This window comes from Myotis nattereri (assembly GCF_964212035.1).
Source record: "Myotis nattereri genome assembly, chromosome: 14".
Lineage (NCBI taxonomy): Eukaryota > Metazoa > Chordata > Mammalia > Chiroptera > Vespertilionidae > Myotis > Myotis nattereri.
Window position 1 is genome coordinate 20,997,288 of NC_138089.1, and position 22,242 is coordinate 21,019,529.

Here is a 22,242-nt window from a genome sequence, read left to right on the forward strand (position 1 = left end):
CTCATCCATCAATCAAATGAGCCAAGCCAACATCATACTTTTTTCATGATGGACTTCAAACTCTGCTGCTTAAAAAGTCACTTGAGAAACACAACTCAGTAGACTTGACAGATTCCAGTTTTTAAAGAAAAATAAGGAAAATATGTACCTGAAGTCTGACTGGGGAGGGTGGCAGAACCATTAAAATTAAACATGTTTGAAGGTACTAGCTACCTCAGGGCATGGCGGACTTGGGCAGCGATGGTTTGCTGTGTGAAGGGCCTGGTGGGTTACATGGCTGGACCTGCCTGTGCAAACATCTGCTGGCTGGGTCTGACTACTGATGAAAAGAAGCTGGACCTGAGCCTACCTGTTGGGATGTCCTCAAAGCAATACCTGTAGGAATTTCAGCCCCAATCCCACCCACTGGTCAGGTCAAAGGCAAGTCCCCTGGCGAGAGGTCCTGAGAGGAGATGGAGTCTCCCTCCCAGCAGGACTCCCCCTTGAAAGGCAGGCAGGGTGGGAAGAGCCCTTGCTGAATCACCAGGCTTAGTTCAGAACAAGGGAACAAGCATCATATTCTAGGGGAGGTGCAGGGATCCAGAGAGATCCACCCCAGGAACAGGATCCCCAAGGACCCCTTGAGCTAGAACGGAACTTGTTCACACCCAGTTTTAAGAGGAAAAAGAGGCCAATTTCTCTGAAGCCTCCACATTCCACTAGTCCACTTTGCTTTGGGTAATTAATTCCAGGCAGAGAAAGAAACTGACAAAGCATGGAGAACAGAACAGCTCAGGAGGTATCAGCACATCCCCAGTCTGGTAGATGGGATCCCACAGGGGGCTCCCCCTCACCAGACACAGAAAGAACTTCCAACTGCGGAGACAAGAGAGTTAACCCCTCCCTTACTAGGATTTTTCTTACTTACTAGCTGTGTGATTTTGAGAAAAAGGATAAACCTCTCTGAGCTTTGCTTCCTCATCTGTAAAATGGAGGCAAAGCCACTTCATCAAACACCAGTAAAGGGTGAAATAAATAAACTAATGAAGCAGTGCCTGGCATATCTCAGCTGCTATATTAACAATTATAAGCAATAAAACATTCTGTCATACAATCCATAGCCCAGAGTTGCCAATGAAATCCATAGATCACTCCTTCTCAGCTGAGAGGCACTGGCCCAGAACTATCTTCTGCATCAACTCCTTCAGTCCATCTCCACCATGGCCACCCCAGAGTTCTCCTCAGTGTGTGCCACCGTGGGAGGCACCAACTCCTCTGGGCCCAGCTCTCCCCCAACACTTTATTTTCAAACACCTCAACAGCTCCCAGGAATTAAGAAATCCTGCCTCCCTCAGTAGGTGTTCCCAACTACGCACCCATGTTCGGTCCACAGCTCACAGGCCAGCGCCAACACCCTGCAGCCTCACTGGCCCCAGACACGTGGTGCACCTGCTTTCCTCACACTCTGGGGTATAGAATGTGCCCTTCTTGATCCCCATCCTTACAAATGTCCATCCTTCAACGCCCAACCTGAGTCTGGCTTCCTCAAGGGAGCTCTCTCGACTTTGCCAACCCTCCATTACGCTCCTCGGGCACACTGCTAGGCACAGGTGGTGCTACAGGACACTCAGCTGAGCGCTGACGAGGGAGGGACCAGGACTCCGCTGGGGAGGTGATGTGCCACCGCCCATGGATTAGAACCTTCAGCGGCAGCAAAAGCCTCTGGCCCAGAAGCTGAAAAGCCCCGAATGCTTGAAGGCTCCAAGGCTGCCAGCAGGTAACTTAAACCAAGATGTATTTTAAAGCAGTTTCAAGGGAATTATCTTTTACCCCTGAATCCAAACTCTTATGACAATCAGACTTAGAGAAACTACGTTAGTGCTCCTAGTGCCACTCTGGGTCCTCGGAAGACGTGGGACTCCAGAGAGAAGAGCAGCGAGTGAGTGTTCAGATGGCAAACAAGAAGGCTTTTCAGACCTGCAGGAACCTCCTTCTAGAAGGAGACTGCAAGCTGGCCAACGCTGAGCACATCTCACACTGGGAAAGGTCTCTTCACTTTACCAAGTCCCTCCCCATCCACTTCTCTCCTAGGTCCCAGGACAGCGCTGGAAGAAACTACACGGCAGCGGTGCTCTCCAAGTCCAGGGAGAGAACACCTTGATTGGAGAAGGGAATTACATTGACCGACGTCATGATTCCAGGCATCACAAAGCCAGGACGCTGACCTTGCACTCCTCCAACTACAACACGTCGAAACCAATAACCACAGCAACTAGTGATGCCCTCGGTTAAAGGAACCACCGAAGGCCCGGGCAGCACTCAGGGATGCCAACCACAGCACCGCCACACCGTCTCTGTGGAGACTGAAGCTTCTGACAACTTCAAGCTGGGTGAGCCTAGAACACTGGGGGCTGGACAACATCACCCCAGACCAAGTGAGCCAGAGTCCCCCTTAGCTGAGGCCTCTCCCCCATCAGTAGACCTCCTACCACTAAGCCTCTGCCCTCTTCACTGAGGACTTCAGCGACTGTCTGCCAAAGTGCAAGGCACACGTCCAATGCCCAATCCCCCATCACCTCGTGCACCATCGTCCCCTACTTCCTCTGAACTTCCTTGTCATTTACTTGCCCCCCTACCCCCCGCCCGGGTCACTGGTCAACCCTTCCCTGTGCCCTCTGGAATTGCTGCTCCTGAACCCTTCACTCTTCAAAGGAACCCCATTCTCCTTGTATGGATGGAAGCCTGGGTCACCCTCGAGCTTACTGCTCTGCTGCCCCTGCAGTCCTCAAACCCCACCTACCTCAGGGTCTCAAGGCATAGCTGACGGTCTCCTTGCGTTTCCGTTCATCTTCACATCTAGACCAATACTCCCTCATCCTGTTATAAAGAAATCCCTGTTTCTTTGAAGATGGTCCCATGGGTTACATGACCTTCTCCCCTTCCTCTGGGTTGTCTTCTCCTGAACTGAAGACTTAGGCCCCTGACTCCCAGCCTTCCTTTCCATCCCAAGTTCTGCCACCATTCAGGGGTCTCCAGAAGCCAACCCCTGGCTTTTCAACTCCCTGACATGTTAATCTCCAATGACCTTCTCCTCCAGGCTACTTCAGCCACCCAATTCCACTGTCAAACCCTAAATTCTACCACCCCAAATCACAAATTCAAGACTTCTGCTGACCACCACCTTCTTTCACCCCAGCTGACTTGTTCGACAACTCCCACTATAAATACTGCTAACCTCTTTGGAACCAGTCCAAAAAGGTTAACAATGTGTTTTCTCTCAATCCATTAGCCTCTCCTTCCCTCTTAATCTACATTAGATTTCATGACCCATCAGTGATCCATTCAGTGATGTTCTTGCCAAGACCCTAAACACTCTTTCCTCTTTTTACTGTACACAGAGAGCAAAACTGTCACCCCAGATGAGCTCAGATACTCCTTTTCTATTCTCCATGGCTGGGTATGAGCAGTCAAGCATGGCTACAGAAAGTCATACAATGGAACAGACTGCCATCAATATAGATCCGCCATCGCCAGCTTCCAAAGGGACCTCAATGCTACCTATCTTCTACCTCGATTCTCTGGCCCGCTCACTCCCTGACTCCCTGTAATGACTATTTTGAGCCTTCCCCACTCTCTTTAGACATATAACTCTGCCACTTACCCATGCAGCCTCAGCAGTTAACCTTGCCTCCTGCCTCAGAAACACTAGGAAATCAGATAGGAAGACTCCCAGCTTCCCACTACCATAGCAAATTTACACCTGCCCCGTTTTCCTTTCTTCTCATTACAAGGAAGAGCACCTTCTCTCGATACTACCTGTCTTCTGACATCTTAATAAATTGAGTTTTCCAATCCATGAACAACATACACCCTTCCATTTTTGAGGCCTTTAATTTCTTCAGCAAAGTTTTTTATAGAAGTGGTCTTGTACATCTTACACCAGATTTACTCCTAGGATTCTTGCTTTTTTGGGGGGCGGAGAGGTTGTATCCTCAATGTCTCTGTCAAACATTTTGAACAAATGTAATACAGTTGTAATGATCCTTTTTATGTCCTTTTCTGCTGACTCTAACATCTGTTTTTCTGCTTCTTTGCATCCCTAATAACCTTGGATTGAAGCCAGGCATTGTAAGTTTTATCTTGTCGGGTGCTCGAGCTTTCTGTATTCCTATAAATAACCTCATGCTTTGTTCCGGGAGGCAGTTAGGTAACTAGGATCAAACTGTTTGATCCTTTCAGGATTTGCTTTAATGTTTTCTCAGGTCAATCTGGAGCAATGCTCAGTCTGGGACTAATAATTCCTCACCACTGAGGCAAATCCCTTCTGATCCTTATTCTGCCCAATGCCGTGTAAATTATGAGTTTTTCCAGGCTGACTGGTGAGAACAAGCGATGTTCCTAGCCCTGTGTGAGCACTGAACACCATCCTTCCTAATCATTTGGATGCTCTTTCCCCAGCCGTAGGTAGTTTCCTCACATACCTGTGCGGAAAAGTACTCCATTCTCAACACTTAAGGGGACCTTCTGCTTATCTCTAGAGTTCTCTCCTCTCCGGCACTCTGTCCTGCACACTCAGCCACCATGGTGTCCACAGACTCTTCATCTCCTCACCTCGGGGAGAAGATGCTGCCTGGGTTCCCCTCAGTATGCCAGGGCCCAGGAACTCTTGCTTAAGCCAGTGAGCTGTGACAGCCACGGAGCTCATTTATTTCGTGTTTCTCAGGGATCAGGATTGTCTGATGTCCGGTGTCTTGAAAACCATTGTTTTATATACTATATTGTTTGTTTTCGGTTTTGTTGTTTCAGGTGGGAGGGTGAACCTGGTATCTGGTATCCTATCATGACTAGAAGCAGAAGTCTCTTTTAATTCTATTTTAAAATCAATTTTATCCAATGTACACAATTTAGGTTTAAGGTTTGGCTAATGTTGACACCATGTAAACAACACCGAAGTCAAGATACAGAACATGTATAGTATCTCTCAGCAAGTTCTCTCATTCCCTTTCCCCAACCACTCTTCCTCCCACCCTGGGAAATCGATGACCTGATTCTGTACTACAGCTTGATCTTGCCTCTACCAGAACTACACTGTATGTTCTCTTTTGTGTCTGGCTTCTTTCCCTCAGCAACCTGTTTTTGAGCTTCATTGTATTCATACTTCAATCCTTTTTATTGTTGAGTAATATTCCAATGTCTGAACACAACACAATTTCCTTATCTATTCACCTGTTGAACAGAACATGATTTCATTATCTGTTTACCTGTTGATAGACACTGGATTTTTCCAATTTGGAGCTACTATGAACAAAGCTCTATGAATATTTATATACAAGTCATTCTGTGGACTTAGGTTTTCATTTCCCTTGGGAAAATACCTAGAAATGGAACTACTGAGCCATTATGGTATGATTACCTTGTTTCTAATCTTAAGAAAAAACATTCAGTCTTTCATCATTACGTATGATGTTGATTACAGTTTATTTTAATTTTTTGTAGATGGCTTTTTCCAGGTTAAGGAAGTTCTCATATATTCCTAGCTTGCTTAGAGTTTTCATCATAAATGGAATAGTCTACATTTATCGATATACTACTTTTCTCCTTCATTCTATTAATGTGGTAAATTACATTGTTTGATTTTCCAATAGTGAACCAACCTTGTATTTCTAGTACAAACCCACTTGGTCATGAGGTGTTATTATTCCTTTAATATTGCTAGGTTCAATTTGCTAACATTTGAAAATTTTTGCAACTATATTAAAGAAGGATACTGTTCTTTTCCTAGTAGGGGTGTTAGTTAAGTTTTGCTACTGAGGTTATTCTGGCCTCACAAAATGAGTTGGGACATTTCCCCGCCTCCTCTACTATCTAAAAGAATTTTTTTCTAGAAAAGGTATTATTTATTTCTAAATTGTTTGACAGAGTTCACTTTCACATCATTTTAGGCTACCAATATTCTTAGAGAGGGTCTATGATTCTGAATAACACTTAAAAAGGAAATATAGGGATCTTCAGTCTTTTATTTCTTAAGTTCTGATAAGTTGTTTTTTCCCCAAGAAATTTGCCCATTTCTCCCAAGTTATTAAATTTATTGTCACAAGACTGTTTATCCTACTCTTGTTATTTTAATGTCTTTAATATCAGTATTGTTCTCTATTTCATTTCTAATACCATTAAAATTTGCTCTTTATTTTTTTATTAGTCTCACTAGAGATTTACCAAGTTTAAGATTTTCAAAGAGTCCACTTGTTTTTGTTGACTTTACCTATTACTTGCATTTTCTATTTTATCCACTTCTGTTCTTCATTTTTTTTTTCTATTTTCCTTGGATTTCATTTGCTCTTGTTTTTATCAATTCTTAGATGGGAATGTAGATCATTAAATTTAAACCTTTCTTCTTTACTAATATTGGCATTTAAAGGTATAAATTTCCCTCTAAGTGCTGCTTTAGATGGATAATGCAAACTCTGAAATGCTGTATTTTCATTATCATTCAGCTTAAAGTATTTTCTAATTTTTACTGTAATATTTTTCTATGAATTGTAATTTATTTAGAGATGTGTTATTTAATTGCCAAAGATTTGGTGGACTTCTTGATAGCTTATTGTTATTGCTTTCTATTTTAAATCTATTGTTGCTAGAAAAACATATTTTGTAAGATGTCAATCATTTGAGATTTAGTGAGACTTTTTTTCTTACAGCCCAGATATGGTCTATCTTAGTCAATGTCCTACTTACTCTTGAATAGAATGTATATTCTGCTGTACTGGGTATAGTGCTTTATAACTATCAATTAGGTCAATTTGGTCAAAGTGTTTAGTATTATCTATACTTAGCATTAACTTTTCATTTTTTTGCTCTATCAATTATTGAAAGAGGATTATAAAATGTTTTATCTATGTTGATCTCTTAATTTTGACAGCTTTTCCTTCATGTAGTTTCAAACATATTAGGTACAAACACATTTAGAATTGTTGTGTTTTCTTGATGAATTGACCCATTTATAATGATGGAATGTCTCTATCTCTGAGATATCTCTCTCTGGAACACTTCTTGTATTATAGCCTATTTTTTATATTTGGTATTAACATATTTATCCCATTCTTTTAGTTTTAATCTGTTATATTTATAAATATTGCATTTTTATTCAGTCTGAAAACTTCTGCCTTTTAATTAAATGTTTTGTACATTTTCACTTAATGAAATTATTGATATGGTTGGGTTTATGACATTTTGTTATTGATTTTTTTTATTCAGCTCATATGTTTTTTATTCCTTTCCTGCAGATAATTGAAAACCATTACTATTTAGGATTCTACTTTATCTCTTCTATTGTCATTTAAGTACCACTTTGTTTTATTTTTTAACCATTTCTCTAGAGATTATCATATGCATTCTTAATTTATTATGGCCTACCATTAATTTATATTATATTAATTCATGTTATATTATAATGTAAAACTTTACAATAGTAAATAGCTCCCTTCTATCTTTTGTCCTATTGTCATAGTTTACTTTTACATGTTCTAGTCCCCATAATACTGTGTTATTACAATGAGTCCTCACTTAACATTATCAATAGGTTCTTGAACTGCAGCAAAATGATATATAACAAAATCAATTTTACCATGGGCTAATTGATATAAACAAGAGTTAAATTCCTACTGCATCTCATCAACATTATAATGAAATGACATTGAACAAAACATTATTTGAGAACCAGCTGTATTTTTACTTTAAATGATTGTCTTTTAAAAAATCCAGAAATGAGGAAAATTCTATCTTTACCTTCATGTTTACTATTTTTGGTGTTCCTTATTTTTTTATGTATATTTAAATTTTGACCTGGTATTATTTTCTTTAGTCTGATCCTTTAATACTTCTTGCTGGTGACCAATCATCATGGCTTTTGTCTAAAAATTTCTTTATCGTTTTAAAGAGGTTTGTTTTTTTTTGTTTTTTGGGTGTTTTGGGTTTTTTTGTTTTGTTTTTTTTTTGCTGAATACAGAATTCTAGTTTTTCTTTCAGCTTTTTAAAGATGCCATTCCAGTGTCCTATGGCTTGCACTATTTCTGAAAATAAGTCCTTAAGTAATATTACTTTCTCCAAGTACGAAACTGTCTTTTCCTGAGTGGTTTGCTATAAAATGCTGCATTTTTAATTTCAGTCATTTTAATTTTATGTGTTTAGGTGTGCTTCTCTTTGTTTTTTATTGCTTAGGGTTTTTTAAGCTTCATGGATTTGTGAATTAATAGTTTTATGAAAACTATAAATTCACAAATCCATGAAGCTTAACAAACATTTTCAGCCATTTTATCTTTAAAAAAAAAAAACTGTCTTCTTCCCCAATGTCTCTTTCTTCTACTTTTGGGACTCCAATTTCACTTATCTCAGATTGCTTATTATTATTCTGGTGATAACAAAGTCTTCACTGAATTCCTTCCCTTGAGTTTCCAATCTGCTACTTATTTTAGATATTGTATTGTTTCTATTTCTCTACTGAGAATTGTTATCTGTTCCTTTATTATCTTTATCCTTTTCTTCTATTCCTTGAACAGGTTTATAATAGCAATTTTAAAGTCTCTGCTAATTGCAACACTTCTGTCATTTCTCAATTTGTTTTTATTGACTCCCCCCTCCCTTTATTATAGATCATGTTTTCCTTTTCTTTTCACATCCTGTAGTTCTAATGATGGGGAAACATTTGGGAAACATCTGCATTTTGTTGTCTTTCTTTAATGGGTGTTGGCTTTTGTTTAGGCAGGTGTTTAATTATTGGGCCACTTGGCCTGATCCTTGTGATGCTTGTTTATAAGATTTGTGAAGACAGGTTTAGAGTGACTCTTACTCTGGGACCAAAGTAGCCCCACCTCTAATGCCTGGCTTTTCTGAGGTCTCAAATGATGTCCAATGCATTCACCAAGGTCAAGCTACTCCAGCTGTCAGAACTCCTCTGTCCACCAGCACTGAGAGTTCCAGCAGCTTACAGCTTCCTAGTAGCTATTCTTTACCAAGCCCTAATAGTCTCACCTGGCACAGAGCAACTTAGTGTATGGTCAAATATTGAAGAGAATCCCCATTCAGATTTCTGGAGCCCCGTCTCTGCACACCTCTCCCAATACTCTGCCCTGAAAATGCCAGCTGTATCGCAGCCCAAACTTTGCTCTTTACCTCTTCAGCAAATAGACTGCTGCCCCTGCCTCCTGAGCCACAATCCTAGGTGACGCGGGCAGAAAACCAGGACAATTGTGGGAGACACTGCATGTGCTTCCCTTCTCTTAGGGATCCCAATCCTGTGCTGCCTATTTCCATCTTCTGAGGAAAAAAACTGCCAGTTTTACAGTTGTTTGTGATAAAAGGTTCACTCCAGCGCCGTTACTATGCTGTGGATGACAGTGGATTAGAATAGTCCTAATTTGGTCTCCCCACATCCAGTCTTGTAGGACCCATCTAGTACATTCACACTGCTGCAGCCAGAGTGGTTTCTATATGCAGATTTTCCAAAAACTTTATCAAGAAAATGTTGAAACAGTCATAAAAGCATAAAGGACTATATAGTAAACAGCCAAATGCCTACCACTTAGATCCCACAATTAACATTGTCTACATTTTCTTTATCACCTGCCTATCCAATCTTCTATTCTGAAGCATTTTAAGGTAAGCTGAAAGCATCAGAACACAGAAAAAAGATCATTAAATGAGGGAATTCAAGTCAATTTTTCTTAAGAAGTCTAAGACGAAGGAAAAGGTGATCTAGCAAGAGTGTCTGCTTCTTATTAGTCTGCTATATTGAACCCAACTGGGTGATACTGGATCAGCCCCACATACTGCCTCCAGGCCAAACATACTTGTCCTAGTCCACAATGTTGAGGAACAAAGTCATTAAGAAGGTCCCCCACAGGAAACAAACCCACAATTTCTCAGTGTTGTTCTAGAGAGCCAGTCTAAATTCTCATAATGCTATGGATCCATGCCTTCAGTGTATTCTCAGAGATAAACTGCTGAATCGCAGAGCTTTGGTTTGTTTCTGATAAAATTTTTCACAATATCTTGTTTAAAACCAGACAGCGCCCAACAACTGATCCTGTGCCTCTCCTTATGTGATCTCTTTTCACACACCAGGGCAGGAATGATGGCTCTCCTTTGCTGTGTGGGCCCTGTGAACACTCTCATATGGCAGGAAAACACTTATGTCTTGGGGGCATACATTTGCTGAAATCCTATCTAATAAAGAGAGCATATGCTAATTGACCCTCACACCATCACAGAGATGGCAGCACCCACAGCCAATAAGGAGGGAATATCCTAATTGACTGCCACACCTTCAAAGATGGTGGTGCTCACAGCCACAAGATGGCCAGCAGGGGAGGGCAGTTGTGGGCAATCAGGCCAGCAGGGGAGGGCAGTTAAGGGTGACCAGCCCAGCAGGGGAGGGCAGTTGGGGGCAACTGGGCCTGCAGGGGAGGGCAGTTGCAGGGGACCAAGCCTGCAGGGGAGGGCAGTTAAGGGTGACCAGACTAGCAGGGGAGTGGTTAGGGGGTGATCAGGCTAGCAGGCAGAAGTGGTTAGGGGCAATCAGGCAGCAGGCAGGCAAGTGGTTGGAAGCCAGCAATCCCAGATTGTGAGAGGGATGTCCGACTGCTGGGTTAGACCCGATCTGGCAGTCGGACATTCCCTGAAGGGTCCCAGATTGGAGAGAGTGCAGGCTGGGCTGAGGGGCACCCTCCCTCCCAGTGCATGAATTTCGTGCATTGGGCCTCTAGTATTAAAATGAAACTTCAGGAAAGGATCAAGTGCTAAACTTTAGTAAAAAAGAGTTCCCTATACTGTGGACATACCAGTCTTTGTACACTGAGCTGCCTTGCTATACCAATATTTGATCTCGGTAAGCAATTTTATCAGCCTGTACAAGAAAAAAAAAATTACATAGAAGAAGGGGTGTAAACTAGCAACGGTTGACACTAGCATAGCATCTTAGAGGCAATCATCAAAAATGTTTCTCACAAGAAGTCAAATTATTAAATTCATAAATATCCCTCCCACTGTAAAAAGTGATAGCAATTGTTAATGCCACCGATCCAACAGGGAACACAGGAAAATTATGGCTTTAATTTCAACCATTAAAGTACTGGCAGCTTTATGAAGAGCCGGGTCTGTGCATGAAAGCACCGCAATGAATTCTCTTCCCCTAGGACTTGAGATCAACAGACTAAACAGCCTGCCCTGCAACACGGATGCCCTCAACTACCTCTCTCTTCTCCTGAACTGTACACCCACCAACCAGAGTACAGGGGAGGGAAGGCTGCTGATGGAGCAGCCCCTTAGGTTAGGACAGAGCTCTCCATCAGCAAAGTGGGTGCCCAGGAGGGCACATGTGGCCAGAGGTGCCTCCTGGGCTCTCAGAGGTCTTTGCCAGGCATTAGATAGAAGAACTCGGTCAGGGACAGATGATAGCCACAGCTGACAAGTGAGAGAGCGATACTGAATCTGTTGCTAGTGCCTGGCTGCTGTCCACTGCTGTTGCCAGGGAAACAGACGTCAGCTTGATGGAAACAAGGATCAGCGAAAACTTTCACTTACCTCGTTTCCACTGATCCCGACAGCCATTTCTATGGAAACAGTAGCCGCGAGCCAGTGGCAGAGAGGTTACCACTCACTTGTTAATGTCAGGTGTGGCTACCAGCCTGTGCACTTCAGGTACCATGGTACCAACAGCACCAGCATCCAGCTGCCAGCTACCCCCGATAGCCTTTTAACTCTGCAACAAGAAAGTTCGGTGTTTAAAAGTATATAGAAATGTCTAGCTTGGTTCTTTATTCGAAAAAGGAAGTTAGCATTCTTCCACCTGTGGCTGAAGCGGGGCTTAACTTCTTGTTCTACCAAAGCCAAACCATGTGAAGTTATTAGAGGACATGGATCTCTCCCCCAGTTTTCAACTCCATTCACGACTTTACTTCCAAGTTCAAGAAAAGAGACATCCGACAGTGTGGACACATCTTTTACCAATTTAGCCTAGACAAGCCAAAGACAGATCCAGCTAAATGTTGGGAAGTATTTTGCTATAAGTGATCATTAGGGGTGTCTTTTTCTGGAACTCTGGCAGCCTGATCATCACTAATTACATACAGGAAAACCTTTTTTTTTTTTATTGTAAAAACTATCTACAAAGAACCCTCCAACATTTCTTTGTTTTTCTTAGTCTGTTGGTCAAGATAGGAAATTAATTCATGAACTCAGTACAGTTTTATTCTGTAATACAGTGGTAACCAGGCATACTGATTGCCTGGTTATCCCATGACCTAACAATATGCCTTTCAATGTTGTAGGCAATTCAGCTACTCTTAAGATGCAGGTTATGTCAGAGAAGTGTGTATAGGGAGAAATTCTGTTGTTCCTTTTCTATCAGCAGAGGCTGGTCAAGTGCTGAATGAGAGCCAAATCTAATCCCACTCATGAATAATGTATAAGAGGGCCTATTCCCAGAGCATATGTCGCCACTTAGAAACTATTCACAAGCAAGAGAGCCACCATCTACCCTGATATGTTTTGCCTCCTTTGCCAACATTCAAGGGGAAAAAATCAGAGGCACTCTCTGATTTAACACATCTCATAATGGTGTGAATTTCAATGGACCAGGGTGCAAATGACGATGCCCCAAACCTGCCCCCATTCTGTGTAATTCTCATAAAATACAGCCGACAGTCCCAGCACTGCCCCCACCGTCCCTCCCCAATCTCCACACATCAGCAGTTACCACGGAAAGCAGCCAGGCCTGCCCTGGGATCTGATGCAACTAGAAGGGGGAATCGGAAGGATGGGACAGTGAAATTCAGAATAATCACCTGGCTTGAAAATGGCTCTTAAGATGCTTCACTTCATCCACGTTCCCACAAAACTTCTAAAGTTAAGATAAACAGGCCTCTAGTCATATAAAATGAGATTAGTGATTTCAAAAGAGAACCTGTGACCTGGTAGATTTGCAACTAATTGGGACACAAAGACACAAATTAACTTAGAGCTGAATGATGTTGAATTTATAGACATGTGTTCAATTTACATTCAATCTAATGTCATAAAATCTGGTTTACAAAGAGCATTTATCTTCCAACAATATACAAGGACTGCTTACCAAGAGAAGTGGTTCAAATATTTTTTCATAACAGGTTGACAAAAACCACAGCTTTGAATTCATGGGCGAATTACAAATGATTTTCATCTTTCTTTAAAGCAGGCCCAAGAGGTGGTTTATGTGGTAATATTCTTTAGGAGTCACTGGCTATGTCATTATGTATATACAGACATGTGCATATAATAAAACATTTTAAAGTATAACTTTGACTTTTCATTAATTCAGGCCTACCTTGGCCTATAATTATTAATTGGTTTAAAAGGACTGAGTTAATTAGATTTTCCTTGCATCCCATTAACTAACAATATGCCTTATATACTCTTACTTGAGCCATCACAACAATGACCAAGCACTGTACACTCTTGCTCAATGAATCCTCCACACAGTTGGTATTATTAGCTCCATTTCATAGATAGGGAAAGTGAGATTCAAAGAAGTTAAGTAATTTGCCCCAAATCTCATGTGGTAAAAGGTAGAGCAAAGATGCAAGTCTTGGTGATCCAACTCTAAAGCCGGTGAGTTTAACCACTATGTTACAGAAATGCCATTACCTACCCCTATTTATGGCCAAAAAAAAAAAAAAAAAAAAAAATCACTGTCAGACATAACTTCAATCGCAAGGATTCAGAGCTTGACAAAGAACCTCCACAGCCTCCTTGTGGAGGGCACAGAATACAGCAGTAACATGTGTACCAAGCACATTTCTCTGGTCACTTCCTGGGAAATCCAGAGAATGGCACCCTTTAGATAATTTCGAAAGGACCCAGGGAAGGGGGCATAGACTTAACATACAGGCACATTAGATGAGTTAAACCCTTTGTATATTTTCGAAGCACTTTTACATTCATGAGCTGATGAAAGCCAGCACCCTGTGGGAAGGTGGGTGGTGGGTCATCCCGGTGTGAGGCATGAGGAGACTGAGGCTCAGGGCTACTAAGTGAAGTCCCAGAATTACTGTGTGACACTGGCTGGACCAAAACCCAGGTCTCCTAGTTGCTTTTTCATCTACCAGCCCCCTCCTCGGGCCTGGACCCCAGCTCTGCGGACCATGCTGGCTCATGGCAGGTGTGCCCAGCATCAGGCGGGTCCTGCAGGTGCAGAACGGAGCCCACTGACCCCGGCACCCTTTCCCCTGGGAATGTGGCAATGACGCTAAAGAAACAAAGCACCGAAGCACCGTGTTCTTTTGTCTGTTCACCGACAAACACCTCAAAAGAGACAAGGAGTTAAATGAACAATTTTAGAATTGAAAAATCACGAAGCTTCTAAAAAGCCAGCATGACGGGCGACGTGGCCTGCCTGAATTGTAGATTTCACTGAGACATGCTTTCTAGTCACTGGTCATAACAGGCCCATCTTCTCAATGACAACTTAATGTGAAGCTGCCACACGAGTGAGACAGCTCGGCTCCTCCCGCAGCACCCTGTCCTCAGAGACCAAGGTCTTCCTCTGCTCATGCCTGGCTGCGGCGGGGTGCAGTTTGTAAACTTCGTACTCACCTTGAGGAAATGGGTCTGCTGGAAAACCAAAGGGGTTTCCAAAGCACCAACCTTAGAATGCTCTCAGAATGTACCGGCAACGAATCAAGTGGCAGATCAAAATCAGTTCAAGAATAAATAGGATGGCCTGGCCACACGAAATTTGAGACAGAGCCAAGGAGCAGGAGCAAATATTTCTCCGTGGTCAACAGACTTAAAGACACACATCCTCATTTCATGATTCTGCATCAGAAAGCTACAGCAGGGCCTTCAACGTCTACAATAGGAGTCTTCTATTTCGGTGCTTTTGGGATTCCGTTTGTGTTGGTCTCATGGCCCCAAAAGGCTTTGCAACATCAGTTGTCTTTCTTTTAGCATTTACATCCTTCTGGTTTTATCACCTCTGTAAAAATTGTGAAGCACCCTAAGACTAAAATGAAAGTATTTTGAATTTGCTTTAACAAGAAGACAAACACGAGGGACCCATTTTGATTTCCGGTTGCCTTGGGGGGAAGCCAAGGGGAGGTGGCTGGGCAGAGAAGTGCAGGTCACTGTTAGGGTAGGTGGGAGCCTGCCAGCTCCTCGTACGTTTCCCCAACAGATGCCTTATCATCTTCCAAGATCCAGCTGACAGCCCTTGGTCCACACCTCTCCTCCAGCGTTGCCCGCCTGCGCTGCTTAACAATAGTCTCTCCTGCCAGACAATGAAGGTCTCTGTCTGTGGCTTAGACATCTTGGCACCCCTGGCCCTTGGCCCAGAGCCGGGCACTCAGCAGAACTCGGGAATCGCTGGCCAAATTAGTCAACAGGCTGAAAGGCTCTGCTCTGCAGACGTGGTTCTCACTTTACACAAATAGCCCCCAGCATCTCCTACCGAAGTGGCCTCTGATGGAGGAGAGTCCGTATGCAGCCCCTGGGTACAGGCACTCACAGGGGGAGGCACTAGGGAGGCTTAGGTTTTAATTTTAAATGTATCCATCATTTGCATTCTCCTTCAGAAAGGGATCTAGTTTGGTTTTGATACAAAAATGTTTTTTAAGTTACTTTCAATTAAGTTATTTTCCCCGAAATACAGTTCAGTAAACTGGTTGTTCCATGAGGGTGTGTGCCCTTTTTATCCCCCAGATCTGGGTACCCCCGCCATTGGGGGTGCATATTTAATGCCCACCTTTCTAATGAGGAGCCCCTCCTCCCAGCTTTTCCTTTTTTCTTTTTTAAGCAGCTTCCTCGTGCCAGGGCGCCGGTGCCTGCTCTGCGGAGCTCGGAGATAAGGCACGTCACCGGCTCTGTTGAAATTAGCGGTTTCCATGGCCTCAGTCAGTTTAGTTGGGTTTAGGAGACACGAGGCGCCAAGGAAGTCACAACAGAATTGCTGTTGACCTTGGCCAGGCTGCTCCTGTGGCAGAGTTAAGCATGATGCCGTTTCTCCAGGGATCATTTCCCCCCTCAAACCCCATCACCAGCCGGAGCCACGGAGGTTCACTAGGAGGAGGGCACTTTAAAGGTGTATGTGAAGGAGCATGAGGCTTGAGGAGCCACTTCTCTGAAGAAGGAAGCTTTGCTATGGGTGGGGGGCCAGGGCATGCCTCCACCCCCCAACTCAGTCCCAGCCCCCACTCCTCTCACTGGGAGGCACACTGTTGGGGCTGTTGGGCCCTAGGGAGGCTTTCATGTTTGAAACTGACCCCCTGGGTCAAGGAGAATTCCAAATCCTTTCCCCCTGCAAACAGGCAGGGAGGTGGGAGGGAGGCGAGGAGGGGAGCAGAGATGGACAGCTGGCTCGGCTTTCTGCTCTGAGAAAAAGGCGACAGAGGTCTCTCCACTGACTCGGCGTTACATGAAGACATCACTTGCCTGAGACACAAGCCCCACAAGCTCCGAAAGAGGAAGATAAAGTGAGTGACAAGAGGAAGATAAACTCACTGGGAAGCAAGTCCATCAGCAGTGTTTCCTGATGATGTCTGCACTCAGTGAGTAACACAGGCTCCCCGGGAGGTGGAACCTCCTGGGCCTCCAGCAGCACCCCAGCACCCTCTCCAGGCCCCTCAACAGTTACATTCCCCCCGCTGGCCGCTTCTGAGAGAGCCTCGACAGTCCCGGGTCCCTTCCCTGGGGTACTTGCTTCCCTTTCTGGGGTACCTGCAGGACAGTGAGGTGGCACAGCTGCCCCAAGGTAAGGCGGAGCCCAGAGACATCCAAGTCCCCGTCCTGAGCCCATCTCCCCTGAGCCCTCTCTATAGAAGGTAAAAAAAAAAAAAAAAAGAAATTCCAAAAACAGTGATGGAAGGACAAGGACCATGATAAGACCAAAAAACATGTATGTGCAGCCCTGGCCAGTTTGCTCACTGGTTAGAGCATCAATACATGAACCAAAGGGTTGTGGGTTCGATTCCCAATCAAGGGCACATACCTGGGTTGCAGATTCAATCCCTATCCTCCCCCCAACCCCCCAAGTCAGGGCAGGTACAGGAGACAACCAGTGGATATTTCTCTCTCTCTCCCTCCCTCCCTTCCTCTCTAAAACAAAATCAATGGAAAAATATCCTCAGGTGAATATCCTATCTAATAAAAGAGAAACATGGTAATTAGCATACGACCGCTACCCTTCCCATTGGCTAATCAGCGAGATATGCAAATTAACTGCTAGCCAAGATGGCGGCCGGCAGCCAGGCAGCTTGAAACTAACATGAGGCTTGCTTGCTTCAGTGACAGAGGACTCCAACATTCCCCGCCAGCCTTGCTGGCCTCTGAACTTGCAGTTTGAAACATAGTAACAAATATAGAAGCTAAACAAAACCCCAGAAACCTGCTTTCAGTGAGCCGGGATCTCAGAGCTGGAGTTGATACAGAGTTTCAATTATAGAACCCAAACAAACCAGATACCTGCTTTCAGCAGCAGAGGCCTCAGAGCTGGAGCCAGAGCTAAAGCTGGCCCAGAATAAAAAGAAAAAGAAAAAAAGGACAGGTTGGGAGCTTCAGTCACCCACCAGCCTGAAAACAGCCCTCAGCCCCTCACCCAGACTGTCCAGGCACCCCAGTGGGGACCCCCACCCTGATCCAGGACACCCTTCAGGGCAAACCAGCCGGTCCCCACCTGTGCACCAGGCCTCTATCCTATATAGTAAAAGGGTAATATGCCTCCCAGCACCGGGATCAGCGGAGCTGAGAGGCCTCCCGGCACCGGGATCAGTGTGACAGGGGGCAGTGCCCAAACCCCCTGATCACCCTTCGGCTCTGTGTGTGACAGGGGGTGGGGCCACAACCTCCCTATCCGCCCTGTTCTGTTCGTGACAGGGGAAGGTGCCCCAACCCCCTGATCAGCCCTGCTCTGTGCCTGATAGGGGAGAGCTCCCCAACCCCCTGATTGCCCTGAGGCTCTGTGTGTGACAGGGTGCAGCGCCCCAACCCCCTGATCGGCCCTGCTCTGTGTGTGACAGGGTGCGGTGCCCCAACCCTCCCCACCCCCCCACGGGCCCTGCTCTGTGTGTGACGGGGTAGAGCCATAACCTCCTGATCGGCCCTGCCCTGAGTGTGAGAGTGGCAGCGCCCCAACCCCCTGATCGGCCCTGCTCTGTGCGTGACGGGGGTGGCACCGCAACCTCCCCATCGACCCTGCCTTGAGTGTGACAGGGGGTGGTGCCCCAACCCCCCAATCGGCCCTACCCTGAGCGTGACTGAGGGTGGCATCGCAACCTCCCAATCTGCCCTGCTCTGTGCATGACAGGGGGCGGTGCCCCAAGTCCCCAATTGGCCCTGCTCTGAGCCTGACCAGGGGCTGCACCTAGGGATTGGGCCTGCCCTCTGCCACCCGGGAGCAGGCCTAAGCCAGCAGGTCGTTATCTCCCGAGGGGTCCCAGACTGCGAGAGGGCACAGGCCGGGCTGAGGGACCCCCCTCCCCCCCGAGTGCACAAATTTTTGTGCACCGGGCCTCTAGTTAATAAAATAAAACAAAACAAAAAAAATGAATGTGCAAAAGTTGATCATTACTCGATATGAAAGATTCTACCAATTAAGATTAAAAATGAATTAGAGGGAAAATTCTCACAGTGACAGCAGCAGAAAACCAAGCTAATCAACAATCTCGAGATCAGGGCATTAAGATTTTAAAATGTGTTTAGTATTTATGTGCTAGCCTAGGCTTATTTCTCCTTCACAATGAAATCTAAAACACCTTGGAAATATGCATGATTATCTCAAAGGGGCAGGTTATGCACCAATGGGAATAAAACCACAAACGACGCCCTTTCCTGGGGGAGACCAAGGTCAGGACTCCTTTTCCTCCCTGGTAATCCACTTCGGCACTTCAGCAAATTAAAGCAACTGGCTTCAGGGAAACGTTCTCATTAAATTAATAGTGTTTGGCAAGCATCAGAAACACAGAATCTCACAGATAGATACGGGCAGAAAGAATCACAGTTCAATCCAAAAGCCACACACGGAGGAAACATCAGAGTTCACACGCATGCAGGGGAGCCTCGGGGGCGACAGGGGGGACACACACAGCCGCCCCCGGAACACGAGGCAGCAGAATGGGCAACATGAATCCAACTGCTTACCCACTAAGGACACCAAGAACCAGGTTAAGGACGAAAAATGAGCCAAGGATAATCAGACTAACAAAATACACCCATGGCCATTCCCATCCTATCGCATCATTTACCTGTAAAATGTAAGGAGATGTTATCAGTTATCTATTTACTAAAGAGCGGAGCCCCAGGAGCAGCTGCCAGACCACGAGGGGCTTTGGTGGAAAGTCAGTGCGCCTAGGGCTGGACCCCACCCAGGACCTTCCGTTTTTTGCCTTCACCTAAGGATACGTTCTGCTGCTGAAGTCTGGGGCCTACCAAAAGTCTGCTGGGACCAGCTCATGTAGTGACTGTTTTGTACCAATTCATCTGCATTGTATTTGGATCCAGACCAGTAAAGCAATTATAAATGTGTCTCATTTTAGGACCGACAGAAGGGCAAGCAATGGAAAGTATTTAAATGCCAAGCAACAACGCCGATTAACTCCTGGTCAATAACTATCCTATCGCTGCCTTTCATGAAGGCTGGTGAGGTTCCAGGAACCGTCGTGACTTGGGAAGCCTCAGCAGAGGACAAGCGTCTTGGAGGACATGGGAGGCTTGGCACCCACCGGCGGCCCCATCTAGCAAAGCCTGTGTGGTCTTGGCAACTGTCCTCCGGGCTCTGCTTTCAAGATGAAAGAGGTGAAGCTTACCCGCTCAATACACCAAGTACAAGATTTAGTACGAAAAATGACCCAAAGATGACGAGACTGACAAAATACACCCAGGGCAATTCAAATCCCATAGCATCATTCATCTGTAAGAAACAAGATGGTCTCATAGGGGTGGGTTAATAAGGGAATCTATTAAGGAGAGAGGGTCACATTAGAGACAGCATTCTATACATTTAATGAAACATTTACTTAGATTCAAATCAGAGACAACAGTAGCCAATACATTTTCATTATATATTACACACACACACACACACACACACACACACACACACACAGAGGCATCAAAGCTTTCAGGGCAAATGAGAGCCAATTTTGGCCACCGGTAGGGCAATCAGCTGAGATTTGGCTTTTCCTCACAGGAAGCTGCCGCCATTAGGGATTTTCTGAAAGGATCTTGGTAGAGGACAAAACTACTGCTTCGCTGAAAATTATTTCCTCCTCTGTCCAAGTTGTTGGTACTTTTTTTGCTTCTGAAATTTGGGATGGTGGAAAAGTCTTAGTTATAGAGACAAACTGGCAACATTTGACTCTATAAATTCTATTCTTTAAAAAACACACACACACTAAAATAATAACTTTCCATTGGGAGCCAACCTCTCCAAGGAAACCTACCACCCTAAATCTGAATGGCCCTCAATCAGTGAGTCAAGCACAGCTAAACTAATGCAAAGCAGGCGAGCGCTCAGAAGTCAGCGAGCTGACATGCTCCAGGAAATGAGATTTTCATGCCTGCACCACAGGAAGGACCCAGGAGAAGGAGACGCACTATCCCCCACACCGACCCTGGATGACCCAGCCTGGAAACCTGGCTTCATCTAGAGCAGCGGTTCTCAACCTATGGGTCGCCACCCCTTTGGCGGTCAAATGACCCTTAGACAGGGGTCGGTCGCCTAAGACCATCCTGCATATCAGATATTTACATTACGATTCATAACAGTAGCAACATTACAGTTAGGAAGTAGCAACGAAAATAATTTTATGGTTGGGTCACAACATGAGGAACTGTATTTAAAGGGTCAGAAGGTTGAGAACCACTGATCTAGAGAAACCCCATGCCCCACTGTGGCACACGCTTCTGTGGGACAGTCAGACATGGCCTCCCCGACAGACACCCCCAGGAGGATTTGGTCACGAGCAGCTTTCATGCTGGAGCAAACAGGTACTTTAAGGTTCATGGCCTGATGGAACTTTCCAACAGCACAGGTCAGTGTTAAATTGGGCAAACGCTTCTCCCAGGAAGGAGATGCTGAGGGCCAGTTGGGGACAACAGGAATGACCCCAGACCCGACTTTGCTGGAACACCCAGCACCTCTGGCCGACAGAACTATACCTAGTCTGGGCCGACTCATGGCTCTTGCCTTGCAGGTACAAGCCCTTCGGACTTTCAGCATCTGCTTTCCTCCACACTATGTGGCTCCAGGTTTCAGCTTTACAGAATGAGACTCATGCATCTCACTGTTTGCCTCACACAGAAGCCAAATAGGAAAAGAGAACATTAAAAAAAATTACCTAACATCTGTTACTGAAGTCTAGGGAAAGGGCATTAAATCCCTTACGAAACACCTGTTTGGCCACATGAAAACTGATGTGCTTAATAGAACTCATATCAGTCTGCACATCTTACATTGGCAATTAGAGTAATGAATGAGCCGAGGCCATGGCTGCAATTGTTGATCTAATTAAGCTGGATAAACTAATTTCAGCAGGAAGGCAGAGGGTAATTCTTCCAAAGCAGCTACGCCACCAAACTTATTTAAAAACCCACGTGTGGAGGACAAGAAAACAGGCTGCTTGGCGTAGTGGCCAGAGCCCAGCCTGGAGGCAGGACCTTCCACAGGGACCTCTCTGGGCTTGCTTCCTCTCTATTGGAACAGGAGTGCCTACGACAGGAGAGAGCATGCTCACAGGATGGGAGAGAGCTGTCCAAGTCCAGGACTCCCACCAGGAGACTTCGCTTTTCAACAACTCTGGCCAAGTCAGTGGGCTGAGCCCTCTGCTTCACCCCTCCATTTGGGCCTCAGTCTTGTGTTGTCTGCTCCACGTGGGAGGAAACTTTTATTTTTAAGGAAAGACCTTTATAATTTCTTAGGAGTGTTTGACAGATTCAGATTTGCTCAAGTCAGAAATATCACCTGGAATGATCACTGGAGGCCGGGGGCAAGGCTAAAGCTAAACAAAGGCCACAGGAGACTCTAATCCCCAGACATCAGGGAAGAGAAGCAGAGCTCAGGCTTCGAGGCCAGTTTTTCTCCCAACTAAACCTGCTCAGCCCAATCTCTTCTCAGAGGCCAGTATTTCTCAGACCTTATATACACAGGACAAATCAGAACTGGCAAGCTGTTCCCCAAAATACCCACATGAAAATAGAGACACTAGTTGGGATTTTGTCTGCAAGGTCTTTATTCACAATGGG

General features: G+C 44.9%; 1 protein-coding gene across 4 annotated transcripts in view; it reads right to left on the reverse strand.

The window, feature by feature from the left end:
• CACNA1D (calcium voltage-gated channel subunit alpha1 D) overlaps positions 1 to 22,242 on the reverse strand; it is a 296,908-nt gene that overhangs the window by 112,949 nt on the left and 161,717 nt on the right. For 2 of the 4 annotated variants that reach the window (XM_081105979.1, XM_081105978.1), the window contains exon 8: positions 19,141 to 19,244. In XM_081105979.1, the coding sequence (XP_080962105.1) occupies positions 19,141 to 19,244 (104 nt within the window). Of the gene's footprint in view, positions 1 to 19,140; positions 19,245 to 19,805; positions 19,910 to 22,242 lie in introns of all 4 variants that reach the window. The other 2 variants (XM_081105980.1, XM_081105977.1) reach the window with 1 other exon arrangement.